At 35.6% G+C, this 19,000-nt stretch overlaps 1 protein-coding gene across 1 annotated transcript in view; it reads right to left on the reverse strand.

Annotated features, from left to right (window-relative positions):
- Positions 1–1,138: 1,138 nt before the first annotated feature.
- The window catches only part of dner (delta/notch-like EGF repeat containing), a 62,470-nt gene continuing 44,608 nt past the window's right edge, over positions 1,139–19,000 (reverse strand). Inside the window, 6 exon segments of the mRNA NM_001282486.1 lie at positions 1,139–1,250; positions 3,837–4,083; positions 9,151–9,282; positions 11,916–12,029; positions 12,134–12,256; positions 15,838–16,068. Of these exon segments, the coding sequence (NP_001269415.1) occupies positions 1,139–1,250; positions 3,837–4,083; positions 9,151–9,282; positions 11,916–12,029; positions 12,134–12,256; positions 15,838–16,068 (959 nt within the window).

Here is a 19,000-nt window from a genome sequence, read left to right on the forward strand (position 1 = left end):
CCCACAAAATACACTTCCTTTTTGTGGAGTTTAATTATAAGTTAGATAATTTTTCATGCACAACACAACTCAGAAGCAAAACAAATCACCTACCTAATCCACATACATTCAATGTAGATCTCAGCAAACAATTTAATACATCGTATCACAGCATTCTATGGCACCTTTAATGATCATTTCTGATCACATTTGTGAATTTGCACTAAATTCAACACTAAAACTGTACTGGTGTGTAATGCACAGTAGTCACATTACAACCAATGCAAAACTACGCTTGACCATCTTCTCCAAGGATCAAATCTGCATAGTCAACTCGTTCGTTGCCACACGAAACTCCCAATAGTTTTTATTTCTAGTGAAATGACTCAATTTCAGTCTGAAATTTCTGAAGGAGCTACGCAGAGGTACTGGAACAGAGATGTCTGTTTTAAAACACGATGACATGTAGATCAGGAGTCCTAGTTTATTACTCAGTGAGATGACACCATCAAATATTACTTTAAAAGCACTTTGCTGTGCTGCCTTCACACGGACAGTGGTATCTTAAGACTTTGCTAACACCAAGTTTATGACACAAAAGAGACCACAGTGAACAAGAAGAAATAAACAGCAAACAACAATAATGTACATAAGGTTACAGAGTAATGCCGAACCCCCAATCCTATCCATGCACCAGTAAGGCAATCGTCTGATCTCGTAATTCCTCTGTTTAATGTTAAGAATATACCTGTACTATGAGCTCTATTACTCGCTAATTCTACAGCTTTTCGCCTGCTGCTATCGCATTTGTAATCTGAGTCCGGAGGGTGGAAGGGTTTTGGGTTAAACGCAACCCCCAGACGTGTTTTGCAATGTAGCTTGTTATTTGTCTACTCACATTCCACAAAAACATTTGCGTCTGCAAACAAAGCACATTCCTTTAGACTAATTCTGTGCAGCACTCCAAAGTGCCTGACGTGAATTAAAAGCTTCATGGTTTGCGATGCTAAAATATATCGATTTCAAAGTATCCGTTAAGATTTGATTGAATTATTTTGAACTTATTCTCTGGAAATAAATACTAAACGGCTCGTTTTAAAGGCTGGAACAGTGACCGTGTATGCAGTGTGTGTGTGTATGTGTGTGTTGATGTATTTCCTCACAAATCTTTAGTTTTAATGAGTGCGACCAGAGGCTTGTCGTCAGGGCTGTAATCTTCATAACTGATGGGAGTCGCATCATACATCGCTGGTCTGGATTTCTTGCCAAACCTATAAAACAAGAAACAAACACTCGTTTTCACATCTTTAAGTCAATTAAGGGAGTGTATGGAAAGCCAGAACAATAAGAAAGGTAACCGTGACCTTTAATTGAATAACTCTGAGTTTCATCCACACATTTCTGAGTTTATTTCTCAAAATTGAGCTCTTATGTCAGAATTCTTACTTTTTTTCCCTCATAATTTTGAGTTTACATCTTACCACTCTGACTATACATTTTCTACTCACACAAAAAAAACAAACTTGTGGCAATTCTGAGAAAAAAAGTTGTTACTTTCATAATTTTCACACAGTTCTGAGCTCGTCTTTCTTATGAGAATTATGAGAACCTTGTTCTTATATGTTCATCAAAGGCGGCAACACCAAAGCTGCAAAAATACAAATTTATTAAATTAAAAAAGTTGACACAAAGCGTGTATTTAATTTAATAAATTTGTATTTTTGCAGCTTTGGTGTTGCCGCCTTTGATGAATATTTAATTTGCACCTTTTGCATTGTTTGGCTGAGCACCCAGTTAAGAGGGATGTGCATGCTTTTGTACAAATTTTCAACCTTGTTCACAAATATTTTGTGCAATTGAGAGTTTAAAGACTTCTTACAAATCTGACTTGATTTCTCATGTTTTTTTGTTATTAACAGTTATATCTCACATTTGTCTTTTTTTCTTTTAGATTTTTGCATATATATATATATATATATATATATATATATATATATATATATATATATATATATATATATATATATATATACACTCAGATTTGTTAGAGAGTTTTGACTTTATTTTCTCAGAATTTGTTATGTTACTAAAGTTTTCTCATTTATTTAAATCTTGTAATCATTTCTGACATTTTTGTTAAAGTTTACATTAAGAAAACACAATTGAAACAGAAGAAAACTTGATGCTCATGATTTTTTTTTTCTTCTTCTGTATACTAGTTTTAACTTTAAATATCATCATTTTGGCTTTATTTAAATCCTGGAAATTCAGCTTTGTTCTTTCAAAACCGTCCCTTTATTTATTGCAAGTGCAACTGTATAGGCTCTCACAATTGTGACTCGATGCTCATGTAAACTTAGAATTTTACCTACAGTTCCAAATTCATCTACCGTTTTTGCCTGTATTATGATATATGAACTCTGAATTGTGAGATATGAACTCACATTTATGAAAAATAAAGTCAGAATCATGAATTATAAACTTTGAATAACTAGAAAATGAATGTAAATTATGTAATTCACACAGTGCTTCTCAGAATTACTGTTTTATTTCTCGTAACATTTTAGTTTATATCTTATAATTTTAGTTTATTTATGAGTTTAAATGCTGAAAATTCAGACGTTTTCTATCAGAACTGTGCCTTAATTTATTGCAACTGCAACTTTCTAGGCTCTCACAATTGTTACTTGACGTTCATGTAAACTGAAAATATTTCCTACAATTCAAAATTCATCTCCCGCTTTTGCCTGTGAAATATAAACTCTGAATTGTGAAATACGAACTCACATTTTTGAAAAAAAAAAGTCAGAATCATGAGTTAGTTATATCGAAAATAAAAGTAAATCTTACAATTCTTACAATCTCAGAATGACAGATTAATTTCTCACAACTCAGCTTTTCTTCTCATAATTTTCTTCTTTTCTAGTCATCTCAACTTTATTTGACTTTTTTTACCAATCAAACTGACTAAAATATGAAGTTAAACTTTGGACAACTTGAAAAAACTTAGCTGAAACCTGATTAACTAATCAAACTTAGTTAAAGAAACACAAATTTTTGTTATCTTGACTTTTTTTCATCAATCAGTGTAGAAACATTAACATTTAACAAAAATATCTTCTCTCTTTAACCAAGACTGATTTTTACATTGAAAAAACAAAAACAATTATGAGAAACAGTTGCAAAATAATATAGATTTACATATATATATATAATATCTCACCATTTAAACATTTTTTACAAGTTTATGAGTTCACTGGAAATTCTGACTTTTTTAGCTATCAGAACTGTGCCTTAATTGATCAAAACAGCAACTTTCTTGGCTCTCACAATTGTTACTTGACGCTCATGTAAACTGAAAATCTTTCCTACAATTACAAATTCATCTCCCATTTTGCCTGTATTATGATATAAACTTTGAATTGAGATATGAACTCACATTTCTAATAAAAAGTCAGAATCATCAGTTATATAGAAAATAAATGTAAATCTTGCAATTCTCACAATCTCAGAATGACAGTTTCATTTCTCACAACTCAGCTTTTCTTCTCATAATTAAAAATAAAGAATAAAGGTGTGAATTGTGAGATAAAAATTGCCAAAACCTTTCCAAAGTACACAAAACTCTATTTTAAATTAATCAAATTAACTTTTCTAGTCATCTCAACTTTATTTTAGCAATCAAACTGACTAAACTGACTTAGTTGAAACCTGATTAACTAATCAAACTAAGTTAAAGCAACACAAATATTTGTTGTCTTGACTTTTTTTATTAAAATTTGTTAGAGTGTAGAAACATTAACATTTAACAGAAATGTCTTCTTTGTTTAACCCAGATTAATAAAAGCCAGCAGTACCGTGCGTGGCGGATAGAGGCGATCGCATTGCTGAAATCACTGTCGATACTGCGGCAGTTGTAAAACTCTTGGTAGGCGTGACGAGATGAGCCCTGGTATTCAATACGGCTGATGCGACAGATCCCGACGATGAGGATGATGAGCATCAAGACGAAGGCCACGCACAGAGCCCCGATGATGATATACAGAGAGTGACGTGGCATGTTGGTCAGAGAGTCCACCGGCTGAGCCATCTTCCACTGCAGATCTGATCAACAAAATCACAATAAAGGCAATAATGAGGAACAACAGAAATGAAAAACATGTTTGGGTGTTTTCCAGTCCAAAACTCTATGTTCAGATGTTCTGGGTGGTTGCTAAGATCTTCCACCAACCTGATTTTACCGAGTAGCACATGCTCCTGGATTAACTATTATGGATTAACTGATCTATGTTGATCCTGGAACAACATACCAATCAGCCAATCAGAATTAAGGGATACGTGTAGAGTTTATGTTGCGGTTAGGTTTATGCACTTCTACATGACTACATGAATGAATAATCTAAAGGTTTGGTTGGGTTTAGGGGTAGAGAATAGGTTTGGAATACATTTTACAACAAAAATGATGTTCCAGGATCAACATAGATGTTAATCCAGGATCACATCATACTTGGCAAAATCATGACGTACAAGATCCTCAGTGAAGTTGCTATGGTGGGATGGAGGGTTGCTTATAAAAGAATAGATGTTTATAATAAGGACGTTTATAAAAGTAATAATTATGGTTGTAAAATTCAACGAAAAGATAAGAGGAAAATCAAGACAGACTATTTTGTTTGGGTGATTGGGGCGCAGTAGGTAGCGCTGTCGTCTCACAGCAAGAAGGTTGCTGGTTCGAGCCTTGGCTGGGTCAGTTGGCGTTTTTGTGTGGAGTTTGTATGTTCTCCCTGCGTTTGCATGGGTTTGCTCCGGGTGCTCCGGTTTCCCCCAGAGTCCAAGGGCATGCGGTGCGGGTGAATTGGGTAAGCTAAATTGTCTGTAGTGTATGAGTGTGAATGAGTGTGTGTGGATGTTTCCTAGAGATGGGTTGCGGCTGGAAGGGCATCCGCTGAGTAAAAACCTTCTGGATAAGTTGGCGGTTCATTCTGCTGTGGCAACCCCGGATTAATAAAGGGACAAAGCCGACAAGAAAATGAATGAATGAATGAATGAATGAATGAATGAATGAATGAATGAATGAATGAATGAATGAATGAATGATTGGGGACAGGAACCGTTCTATTAAGTTTGAACACATTGCTAGTATGTTTTGGAAAAAAAATCAGGGTTTCCACCATGCAACCTGGAAAACCTTGAAATTTGGAGGATTGTTTTCCAGTCATGGAAATGAGCTGGAACTTGAGAAAAATGACCAAATGTCCTGGAAAAATCCTCTTTGTCCTGAATTTTTATTCAGGATTTTCACATTTTAATTTTCAGTTTTAAATAAGCCTAGATATGACACAATGGCAACTACATTTTAGTTTGGACCCTCTGAGGTTCCTGTAGCTCAGTGTTTTTCAAACTTTTTTCTGCCAGTCCCTCAAACAAAATAGTCTATCTTGAATTTTCTCTTATCTTTTCATTAAATGTTGTGGTTGTAATGCGTTACCCCTATATGTATGTATGTATGTATGTATGTATGTATATATATATATATATATATATATATATATATATATATATATATATATATATATATATATATATATATATATATATATATATATATATATATATATATGAACAACACATGTACATCATTTATTAGTCATGATTGAACATTTAATAATGCATTATTAACATTCAAGTCCATGCTTGTTAACGTTACTTAATGCACCATGAGTTAACATGAACTAACAATGAACTACTGTATTTTCATTAACTAACGTTAACTAACATGAACAAATACAGTAGTAAATGTATTGTTCATTGTTTGTTTATTCATTCATTCATTCATTTTTTATGTCGGCTTAATCCCTTTATTTATCAGGGGTCGCCACAGCGGAATGAACCACCAACTTATCCAGGAAGTTTCTATGCAGCGGATGCCCTTCCAGCCTCAACCCATATCTGGTAAACATCCACACACACACTCATACACTACGGACAATTTAGCTTACCCCATTCACCTGTACTGAATGTCTTTGGACTGTGGGGGAAACTGGAGCACACGGAGGAAACCCACGCGAACGCAGGGAGAACATGCAAACTCCACACAGAAACGCTAACAATAACTATATAACTATTATATAATATATATATATATATAATAAAAACTGCTAAGGTAGTTAACCCCATTATCATGCAAAATAACTAATAACATTATGTAATGTCAGTATGGCAAAGACAAAATAAATTAGTTATATTATACTAGTTATTATAAATTAGTTGTTAAAACGTGAACGTGTTTAAAATGTGTTGAAAAAATGTCTATTAAATAGGACTTGAGAACTTGGGAAACATTTAAAAAAAATAGAGATTACCCAGGAGTGCTAATGAGTTTATGTTTAACAGTACATACTGTGTTTTGACCTTCCTAGAACATCATCCTAATGTGGCGAGAAGTCAATGACTGCTCTAGTTCTTATAAAATCTGCTATATTCCTGTACGCAGCCAACAATCTAGCAGATGAAATGCTACAGTAGTCAGAAGTATAGCCAAGGGTCATCTGGCAAGGGCATTTGCATGGTGGGCTATTGATGAAAATGTCTGAATGGGGAGATCTTTCAGAGGGTCACATGACTCCTCCTGCACGTCACAGACGTCTGTCTCTGGCTGCTGGTGCCATGATGATGCGAGCTGGCAGAGCGTGAGGAGGCTCGCAGGAAGCTAATGGTGCCGAGTCACAGCTGCCATAAAAGGCAAGAGCGCGTCACTCCTCGGGGAAGCGATCCTTGCGCCTCTGCATGCATAAGGGTGTCCTTGAGGCCTGCATTGTCAGGGAGAAATGGCTGAGCTGCCCTACGCAGGACAAGAACACCATGTCTCTTTAAGTTCCTATTAGCCTTCTTAGAGTAAAATTTCTGACTTCACCTAAGAGCTTTAAAACTTGAATTACACCTTTAGATTCTGCTAGATTTGGACTTGTGGTTCTTCTAAAACAGGCAATTAATATTGAGAAAAAAACATATACATTGACGCTAATGACAAACTAAAGCAAGTTAGCAACATTTTAGCAAGCCAACAAATGAAAACATACTGGCAACTTGCTAGCAATAAAAAATGCTAACAATTTGCTAGCAGCCTATGAAAACAGGCTATCTATAATATAGAGATACTAGCAACATCAAAACATGACTTTCTATATATTATAGCAATGTTACAACATGATAGCAACATATTAGCATGCTATCGATTTTGCAACCGTAAAACATGCTAAGAACCTGATAAAACATGCCAATGGATGGCTAAAACACGAGAATGTGTTGAAATATGCTAGAATCACACCTACACATTAAACATGCTGTCAGTTTTTTGTGAAAGAATGCTAACAATGTGCGATAACATGCTAGTAATTAAGTAGAACATAAGCATGTTGAAGCATGCAAGCTACTTAATAAACCTGCTGTCAATTTTGTCAAAGTATGCTAACATTATGCTAAAACATGCTACTAACTTGCTTGAATGTAATAAGCTAATAATATATTGCAACATGTTAGATCCATGCTAGCAACAGCAAAAACAAGCATGCTAGAAGCACAGTAACACATTTAACATGCTGTCAATTTTGTCAAACATGCTAACAATATGCTAAAACATGCTGCTAATTTTATAGAACATACAATATGCTAACAGTGTACTGCAACATGTAAGATGCATGCTAGCAACAGCAAATCAAACATGTTAGAATCACATTAACACTGTTAGTTTTGTCAAACAAGGCTAACGATGTGTTAAAACATGCTAGTAATTTAGTAGAACATAAACATGTTGAAACATGCAAGCTACTTATTAAACAAGCTGTCAATTTTGTCAAAGCATGCTAATAATATGGTAAAACATGCTGCTAAATTGCTAGAACATAAATATGCTAACAGTGTAATGCAACATGTTAGATACATGCTAGCAACAGCAAAAGCAAACATGCTAGAAGCACATTAACAGATTAAACATGCTGACAATTTTGTCAAAGAACGCCTGCAATGTGCTGATCATGCTAGTAATTTAGTAGAATATAAACATGTTGAAACATGCAAGCTACTTGATAAACCTGCTGTCAATTTTGTCAAAACATGCTAACAAAACATGCTACTAATTTGGTAGAACATATTAATATGCTAACAATATGTTGCAACATGTTAGATACATGCTAGCAATAGCAAAAGTAAACAGGCTAAAAGCACATTAACATTTAAATAAGCTGTCAAGTTTGTCAAAGCATGCTAACAAAACGTGTTGCTAATTTTCTGGAATATATAACATGCTATTAATATATGACAACATGTTAGACAAATGTCAGCAACAACAAACACACTACAAGCACATTAACACATTTAACATGTTGTTAGTTGTCACTAACGATGTGCTAAAACATGCTAGTAATTTAGTAGAACATAAACATGTTGAAACATGCAAGCTACTTATTAAACAAGTTGTCAAGTTTGTCAAAGCATGCTAATATTATGCTAAAACATGCTGCTAAATTGCTAGAACAACTTACATGCTAACAATGTATTGCATCATGTTAGATATATGTTAGCAACAGCAAAAGCAAACACGCTAGAAGCACATTAACACATTTAACATTCTGTCAGTTTAGTCAACAAATGCTAATGATGTGCTAAAACATACTAGCAATTTGGCTGAACATAAACATGCTATAAGTGTATTGAAACATGCAAGCTACCTATTAAACGTTATCAATTTTGTCAAAGCCAATCAATGTGGTAAAACAAGCTAGTAATTAGATAAAAAATGTAAACATGCTAGGCAACATGGTAAAAATGTTAACTTAAAACATGCAAACAATGCACTGGAACCTGCTAGTGACATTAAACTATGTAAGCTACTTGCTAAATGTAAGCAACTTGCTTTGGCATGCTGGAAATTAACCAAAATATTAGCTTCTTGTTAAAATGTTAGCTTTAAAAAACTTTTTATTATGTGTAAACTTGCTTAATCTAGGTCACTAGCTAAAATATGCTAGCAAGAATGTAAAACATGCTAACAAAACGGTTGATGCTTTTAAAACTTGCTCTTTCGTTATCAGAGTTGTCGAGTTTATATTTATATTATGCTGTAAGCAAATCCAGATGGTTTGGAAATTCGCCATAATAACAGAGTAAACTCACGGATCTCACAGCTTCCACCGACCCAGCCGGGAGGACAATGACAGGTGTAGCCGTTTGATTGGTCGATGCAGGTCCCGCCATGGTGGCAGGGGTTACTCTCACACTCGTTGACGTCAACCTCACAGTTCTCACCTACGAGAAGATAAAAAAAACATGTTTCACAAAATACAGATCTAATAAATTAGCCTATATGTGAAAGTGTTTTATTTCAAAACTAATAGATTTTTAAGATATACCCCAGAGTTCAATATTATATCGTAAATAATAAATCAAAGTGCCTCTATTATGGATTATAAATGGTCCATATTTTGGTTTGGGGAGTCACTAACAACAGAATGATATGCATGCAGTATATTCATTCATTCAATCATTTTACTTCGGCTTAGTCCCTTTATCCATCAGAGGTTGCCACAGTGGAATAAACCGCATATGTTTTACACAGCGGATGCAGTTTCAGCTGCAACCCAGTAATGGGAAACACCCATACACACTCACATTCCCGCTCATACACTACAGCCAATTTAGTTTATCCAATTCACCTGTACCGCATGTCTTTGGACTTGTGGGGGAAATCGGAGCACCCGGAGAAAATCCACGCCAACATGGGGAGAACATGCAAACTCCACACAGAAATGTTTACTCACCCAGATGGGATTCTAACCAGCAACCTTCTTGCTGTGAGGCGACAGTGCTAGCCACCATGTCGCCGCACGTAGGTATGTATTATTTTTAACCTTATTGTCCCAATGACTCTTATAGGATTTGTTTATTAATTGAAATGGATGAAGATTCATATTTAAACATTTATTTATGATGCACTTTTGGATTTAAAACAAATTTTTTTTTAGATAAACCCACATATATATATTCCAGGCAATGATCTTCGACTTGAGAAAACTAATGGACATAAATAAAAAAAAAAAAAAAAAAAAAAAAAAAAAAAAAAAATATATATATATATATATATATATATATATATATATATATATATATATATATATATATATATATATATATATAGTTGAAGTCTTTATAAAGATATTTTTTTTCTTCTTTTTTAAATATTTCCCATCAACAGAAATTTGAAACAGAGCAAGGAAATTTTCACAGTATGTCTGATAATATTTTTTCTTCTGGAGAAAGTCTTATCTGTTATATTTCGGCTAGAATAAAAGCAGTTTTGAATTTTTTATGAACCATTTTAGGGACAAAATTTTTTGCCTCTTTAAGCTATATTTTTTCTCGATAATCTACAGAACAAACCACTGTTATACAATAACTTGCCTAATTCCCCTAACCTGCCTAGTTAACCTAATTAACCTAGTTAAGCCTTTAAATGTCACTTTAAGCTGTATAGAAGTGTCTTGAAAAATATATAGTCAAATATTATTTACAGTCATCATGGCAAAGATAAAATAAATCAGTTATTAGAAATGAGTTATTCAAATTATTATGTTTGGAACTGTGCTGAAAAAAATCTTCTCTCAGTTAAACAGAAATTGGAGAAAAAATAAACAAGTGGTCTAATAATTTAGGGGGGCTAATATTTCTGACTTCAACTGTATATATATTAGAGCTGTGAACCTACACTAGTCTCACGGTTCGGTTCAGTTACGATTATCGTGCCATCGATTCGGTTCAATTCGATATCTCGGTGCATTGACGATGATTTTTATACACAGTTTTATATTTTCTTCACAGCAGCAGTTCTTGTATTAAAATGTATGAATATATTTATATTTATATATTATTTGTAATACAATTTTTTCGTTTAATACAAACATTCAGATATATAAACTGTAACTTTAAACAAAATGAGCATTAAGCAAATAATATAAACAAATATAAACATCCAGCTCAATTTCTGATCCTTGTCTAGTTCTCTTACACCTCTTTGATTGGTCACACCCTCAACAAAAACGGTTGCGATTGGCTCTTGTGCGCTGCGCTCTTCAGATAAGTGACACTGATACGTGGCAGGCGGCAGCGGCGATCTTACAGCTGATGTATGATAGACACAGTGGAGAAAACTCTGCAGACACGCGCTCGTTTCTGTATCCAAACGTAATGCTGTAAAACAGCCGAGAGGAGAAGAAAAGCCACCCCAGCAGGTCAAATGGGCCACTGTGTGTGTGTGTGTGTGTGTGTGTGTGTGTGTGAGAAAGAGAGAGAGACAGAGCGAAAGCGAGAGCGAGAGAGAGAGAGAAAAAGAGAAATGGAGTAGGCTACTTTCATTCTCTCGATCTCAGTGAAATAGGGGCTATTGTTGTATATGTCAGTGAAAGACTGATCCAGCAAACACACACAGTGAAATTGTGAAATTTATGAGTTTTAAGTAGTTAAAGCGCTGTAAATACTCGCGATCGCCTCCCTCGCGACGATATGAGGTAAATGACGTCAGTAATAACCGGTTATGATTATTACTGATCCGATACCGAATTGTCTGCGTCTGCATCGCGGTGCACTGAAGAAACGATTAATTTTGACACCTCTAATATATATATATATATATATATATATATATATATATATATATATATATATATATATATATATATATATATATATATTTTTTTTTTATATATATATATATTTATGTCCATTAGTTTTCTCAAGTCGAAGATCATTGCCTGGAATAGAAAGATGTTAATTTTAGGCCCTGTTTATGATTCTACGTTAAGCATCTGGGTAATCCATTCCATACACACAAAATGATCTTCACTTTGTGAACACAGATGCATGATCACACAAACACTAATACTCACCCATATATCCTGGAGGACACACACAGGACGCGTTTCTCCCTCCACTTTCACAGTGTCCTCCATTCTGGCACCTGAGCTTCAGACAGGGGTCCTTATAGATCTCACAGTGCTTACCTGAAAATAACCCACGATCAAAATCGTCATTTCACAAATTAAGTCAACCCCCGAGTAAATTAACTGTACATGCAAATTAGGCAAAGCCCTGCTTGAGAACGCACCTGTGAACTGAGAGGCGCAGATGCACTCGTAAGCGTTGATCAGATCTCTGCATGTGGCGTAATTCTGACACGGAGCAGACAGGCATTCATTATACTCCTCCTCACAGTACAGACCATGATAACCTAAGAGGACAGAGAGAAACACGCTGAATTACTGTGTAGTTGGTTATAAATGGGGTAAGTAGAGCATACATGATATTTCAACATTACATTTTGTCCACTAGAGAGCAGTGTTTAGTTTTGATGGGGTTTACAGGATAAAATGAACAAGAGCAATCTGAAGTCTGCTTTTTTGTGTATTGTACATACAACATATTGATCTATAGATATAAATATATTGATATATATCATTGCCAATATGTATACATGAAAATATATGACCAGAGGAAAAGGTGCATCATTATATACCACATGCATTTGTATGCAATCAATATACAAACCTCACATTCATTTTTTTGTACTTTAGACCAGGGGTCACCAATCTCGGTCCAGGAGGGCAGGTGTTCATGCAGGGTTTTGCTTCAACTTGCCTCAATACACCAGCCAGGATGTTTCAAGTATACCTTGTAAAGCCTTGATTAGCTTGTTCAGGTGTGTTTAATTAGAGTTGGAGCTAAAATTTGAAGGACACCGGCCCTCCTGGAACAAGTTTGGTGACCACTGCTTTAGACCATTCTCTGTAAACCCTAAAGATGGTTGGGAGTGAAAATATCCAAGTAGTTCAGCAGTTTCTGAAATACTAACATCCTCATTTTGATGATTGGCTTGAACTTCAGCAGATCATCTTGAGCATGTTGACATGACTAAAAACATATATTTGCTACCATGTGATTGGCTGATTAGATATTAGCATCAGCAAGCAGTGTCTTATACAGTGGCTGGTGAAGGTGTTATATTGCAAACTACGACTACCAAGCAAACACCCAACATTATAGTAGATTAATATAAGTTTAGATTTAGGTTGCCAGCGTCTAAGGACAATAATGAAATTACATTGATTTTTTGTTGATTTTGGAAAGTGAGCAAAATTCAACATCTTAAACCAACGTCATGTTGACGGCAAATACTGACATTTATTCATCAGATACTGCAAACAAAATACAACATCGGGTAGCCGTCGTAGTGGTAATGTCCACACAACGTCAAGCTCTAACATCATTAGATGTTCATATTTTATTGTTTGCATGTTGGAAGGTAACCAAAATGCTTGTCCGATGTTTGACACTGACATCGGCCTGATGTTGGTTTCTGACTTAAACCAGATTTTCTTTTTCAAACAAAATGCGACGTTATAAGTCTATTAGACTTATCTCGATTGCCATTTATATGTTTATTACATAACGCCAAACACAACAAAAAGATTTCCTCTGGAGATCAGTTGAGTGAGGTTTTTACACTAAACGTCACTACCATCTGGATCACAACACCAAAGTAACCCCTACGGTTCTACTTGCACAGCCCTCAGCTGGATTCCAAGCAGCATTTCCAGCATGGGAGGTGGGGTCGCTTAAAGAGATGCTAAATACCTACAGCTACCAGCATCATCTGGTAGTGTCTGTCATCCCATCAAGCAATTTTGTGTTTAATAGATATCTAAACTTCAACGGCTTGGCTACAATAAAAAAGCTAAATTGAAACTAAACTGTCATTGAAAATCTAAACGTAAAACTAGACTAATCATCATATAAACAGATTTACTTCACATGTTTAGTCATACATTCCTGATTTTTGATTGCTGTTTAGATGTCTATTGGACTTATCTCGATTGTCGCTTAGATGTCTATTAGATGTCTATTAGACTTATTCCGATTGCCATTTAGATATCTTTTAGACTTATCTTGATTGCCGTTTAGATGTCTATTAGATTTATTTTGATTGCAGTTTAGATGTCTATTAGACCTATGTCAATTGCTGTTTAGATGTCTATTAGATGTACATTAAACTTATTTTGATTGCTATTTAGATGTCTATTAGACTTGTTTCGATTGCCATTTAGATGTTTATTAGATATGTATTAGACATTCCGATTGTTGTTCAGATGTCTATTAGATTTATTTTGACTGCTATTTTGATCTCTGCTAGCTGTCTATTAGACTTATTCCGATTGCTGTTTAGAAGTCTATTAGACCTATTTTGATTGCCATTTTGATGTCTATTAGACTTATTTCGATTGTTGTTTAGATGTCTCTTAGACTTATTCTGATTGCCATTTAGATGTCTATTAGATGTCTATTAGATTTATCTTCATTGCCGTTTAGAAGTATATTAGACTTATTTTGATAGCCATTTAGATGTCTATTAGACTTATTTCAATTGCCATTTAGATGTCTATTAGATGTCTAATAGACTTATTCCGATTGCTGTTAGATGTCTATTTTACTTATCTCGATTGCCTTTAGATGTTTATTAGACTTACCTTGATTGTCGTTTAGATCTCTGTTAGACTTAATTTGATTGTTGTTTAGATGTCTATTAGACTTATCTCCATTGCCGTTTAGATATCTATTAAACTAATTTTGATTGCCATTTAGATGTCTATTAGATGTCTATTAGACTTATCTTGATTGTCATTTAGATGTCTGTTAGACTTATTTTAATTGCCGTTTAGATGTCTATTAAACTTATCTTGATTGTCGTTTAGATGTCTGTTAGACTCAATTTGATTGTCGTTTAGATGTCCATTAGATTTAATTTGATTGCCATTTAGATGTCTATTAGATGTCTATTAAACTTATCTTGATTGTCGTTTAGATGTCTGTTAGGCTCAATTTGATTGTCGTTTAGATGTCTATTAGATTTAATTTGATTGCCATTTAGATGTCTATTAGATGTCTATTAAACTTATCTTGATTGTCGTTTAGATGTCTGTTAGACTTAATTTGATTGTTGTTTAGATGTCTATTAAACTTATCTTGATTGTCGTTTAGATGTCTGTTAGACTTAATTTGATTGTTGTTTAGATGTCTATTAGACTTATCTTGACTGTCATTTAGATGTCTATTAGACTTGTTTTAATTGCCGTTTAGTTGTCTATTAGATGTCTATTAGACTGATCTCGATTGCCATTTATATGTTTATTAGATGTCTATTAGATGTCTAATAGACTTATTTCGATAGCCATTTGGACGTTTATCAGATGTTTATTATACTTATGTCATTAGTCGGTTAGAGGTCTATGCTTTTAAACAAAACACACTTTTTTGCTCGGATACTACTAGATGGACTCCATCACACACAGTGCATTGCCATTATTCTGATTGTGAAAATTACACCATGCACCCACACACACACAAAAAAAAAATTTTTACTTCAATTTTACTTTGCAAACAACCCTAATAGATACCGAAGGCTGTGAATGCTGCCATTAAATCACTGGCTAATTATTTCTGATGGGGACCATTTTGTTCTCATTGACTGTGAAAAGCACAGCAGTCCCACCGGAACAGGCATTTGTAGTCAGAAGTGTCACCTTCATAGTGCATATTTGCAGTCCCACTGGAGAACACAGCGGTCCCATCGGACGGCTCTTATCCGAGCGGGGTTGATATCAGTGGACGGGCTGATCTGGCTGCACAGCTGCTGCAGTCACACTTCACAGACAATGATGTCTGAGCACGCAATACACGGGAGGCAGTTGCCATGACAACCAGACGGATCAGAAGGGAGAAACAGAGCTCTGAGCAGCAAGCAGACGAGATTCTCACCTGGAACACACAGACAGCGGTAACTAGTGCCGATGCTGCGGCAGATGCCGTGAGCGCATGGGTTGAGGGCACAGAAGTCCACCAGCTGGGCACAGGTGGGTCCAGTGAAACCTGCAGGACAAGTGCAGCTGAAGCCCAAACCAGCACCCTGTGGGGAGCAGCTGGCATTATTATGGCAGGGCCCTGAAGCACAGGGATCAATCTTCTGCTCACACATGATGCCCTGATAACCTAACAGAGAGAAAGAGAGGAAGAGACTATGATTGTAGCATAAAGGGACCGGTTTTCATCAATTACTGTAATGATGGTATTCATTCTGATACAACTATAATGATTTAATGGAGTGATTTTGCTGGAGCCACCTTTGGTGGCTTGATGAATGATAGATTGATGATAGATAGATACTTCATTTATCCCGAGGGGAAATTAAAAATTCTATCAGTATCCACATGAGATTAATTTCATTCATTTTCCTTTGGCTGAGTCCCTTATTTTTAAGCTGAGTTACGACAGCGGAATGAACCGCTAACTATTCTAGCATATGTTTCATGCAGCGGATGCCCTTCTAGCCAGAACCCAGCACTGGGAAACACTCATACACTCACACATTCCTACACACACTCAATATGGTCAATTTTGTTAACCCAAATCCACAATAGATAATAGATAAAAAATAAAAACAGAATATATATATATATACACACACACATACTCAGAATATATACATACACACACATCTGATTACATACTGTATGTACAGTGCATCCGGAAAGTATTCACAGCGCTTCCCTTTTTCCACATGTTTTTTATGTTGCAGCCCTATTCCAAAATAGATTAAATTATTTCCTCAAAATTCTACACACAATCCCCCATAATGACAATGTGAAATAAGAGCTTTTGAAATTGTTGCAACTTTATTCAAAATAAAAAAGCTGATAGATCACATTTACATCAGTATTCACAGACTTTGCTGTGAAGCTCTAAATTGAGTTCAGGTACATTCTGCTTCCACTGATCACTCTTGAGATGTTTCAGCAGCTTCATTGGAGTTCACCTGTGGTCAATTCAGCTGATTGGACATGATTTGAAAAGGCAAACACCTGTCTATATAAGGGCCCAGGGTTGACAGTGCATGTCAAAGTACAAACCAAGCATGAAGAAAAAGGAATTGTCTGTAGACCTCCAAGACAGGATTATCTCAAGACACAAGTCTGGGGAAAGTTACAGAAATATTTCTGCTACTCTGAAAGTTACAATGAGCACAGTGGCCTCCATCATCTGTAAGTGGAAGATGTTTGGAACCAGCAGGACTCTTCCTAGAGCTGGCCGGACATCCTAGCTCAGTGTTCGGAGGAGAAGGTCCTTAGTTAGGGAGGTGGTCAATAACCCGATGGTCTCTCTGTCTGAGCTCCAGCGTTCTTCTGTGGAGAGAGGAGAACCTTACAGAAGGACAACCATCTGAGCAGCAATCCACCAATCAGGCCTGTATGGTAGAGAGGCCAGACGGAAGCCACTCCCCACCTGGAATTTGCCAAAAGGCATCTGAAGGACTCTCAGACCATAAGAAACTAAATTCTCTGGTCTGATGAGACTAAAATTGAACTCTTTAGAGTGAATGCCAGGCGTTACGTTTGGAGAAAACCAGGCAGCGCTCATCACCAGGCTAATCCCTACAGTGAAGCATGGTGGTGGTAGCATCATGCTGTGGGGATGTTTTTCAGCAGCAGGAACTGGAAGACTAGTCAGGATAGAGGGAAAGATGAATTTAGCAATGTACAGAGACATCCTGAATGAAAACCTGCTTCAGAGTGCTCCTGACCTCAGACTGGGGTGACGGTTCATGTTCCAGCAGGACAATGACCCAAAGCACACCACCAAAATATCAATGGAGTGGCTTCACAACAACTCAGTGAATGTCCTTGAGTGGCCCAGCCAGAGGCCAGACCTAAATCCTATTGAACATGTCTGGAGAGATCTGAAAATGGCTGTACACCAATGCTTCCCATCCAACCTGATAGAGCTTGAGAGGTACTGCAAAGGGGAATGGGTAAAAATTCCCAAAGACAGGTGTGCCAAGCTTGTGGCATCATATTCAAAAAGACTTGAGGCTGTAATTGCTGCCAAAGGTGCATCAACAAAGTATTGAGCAAAGGCTGTGAATACTGATGCACATGCGATTTTTCAGGTTTTTATTTTTAGTAAATTTGCAACAATTTTAAAAACTCTTTTTTCGCATTGTCATTATAGGGTATTGTGTGTAGAACTTTGAGGAAATAAGTTAATTAAATCCATTTTGGAATAAGACTGCAACATAAAAAAATGTGGAAAAAGTGAAGCGCTATCAATACTTTCCGAATGCATTGTTAACATGCGTATAAAGTGATTCATCAATCACATTCGTTGCAACATATCTATCTCTATTGGAGTTGTCAGTGCCAGTATGATTAAGAAACACTATAGTATTTACTATAAATTACTGTAGTATATATTCATGTGGGTGTCTGACAGCTGAAAATAGATCTGGTAACTGGTAATAGCAGCCTGTATTACTTTTTACCTTGCACTTTTTTGTAAACATTTCTCTTTATTTATTTAGGATATATATTTTCACATTTTTGATTCCAATGGCTATTATTATTATTATTATTATTATTATTATTATTATTATTATTATTATAACTATAATTAAATTAAATATTCTTAAGAATAAAGTATATGTTCTTTGGAAGAGTGTAGCTGCATCGTGATGATATTAAATTGCATCTCTGGCATTATATATTAAGTGACACAAACTGGTCTTAAAATGACAATAATATTGTTTAATCGCAATGTATTTTGGGGCAATATATCGTACAAATGTATATCGTGCCAGGCCTACGATTGAGGGTTGGAGTTTAACTAGACAAAAACCTACACATGTATGTTTGTGTTTTTGTGCGTATGTAGTCTCCTCTCCCAAACATGCACACACCAGCAGATTACAAGCTTCGCTGCTATGATCCCTTCAATAAATGTCAGTCACACACAGAGAAATAGAGCTCAGTGCGCTGATCCGCCCACCGCACAGTTTCCCTTACTGGAGCACTTTCATGCATTATCGTAATGAAACTCGCACAGCCTGACAGAGCCAACATGAATGTTTTTCACTGCCAGAATTGAAAGA

The sequence above is a fragment of the Danio rerio genome, chromosome 18, assembly GCF_049306965.1.
Source record: "Danio rerio strain Tuebingen ecotype United States chromosome 18, GRCz12tu, whole genome shotgun sequence".
Classification (NCBI taxonomy): Eukaryota; Metazoa; Chordata; class Actinopteri; order Cypriniformes; family Danionidae; genus Danio; species Danio rerio.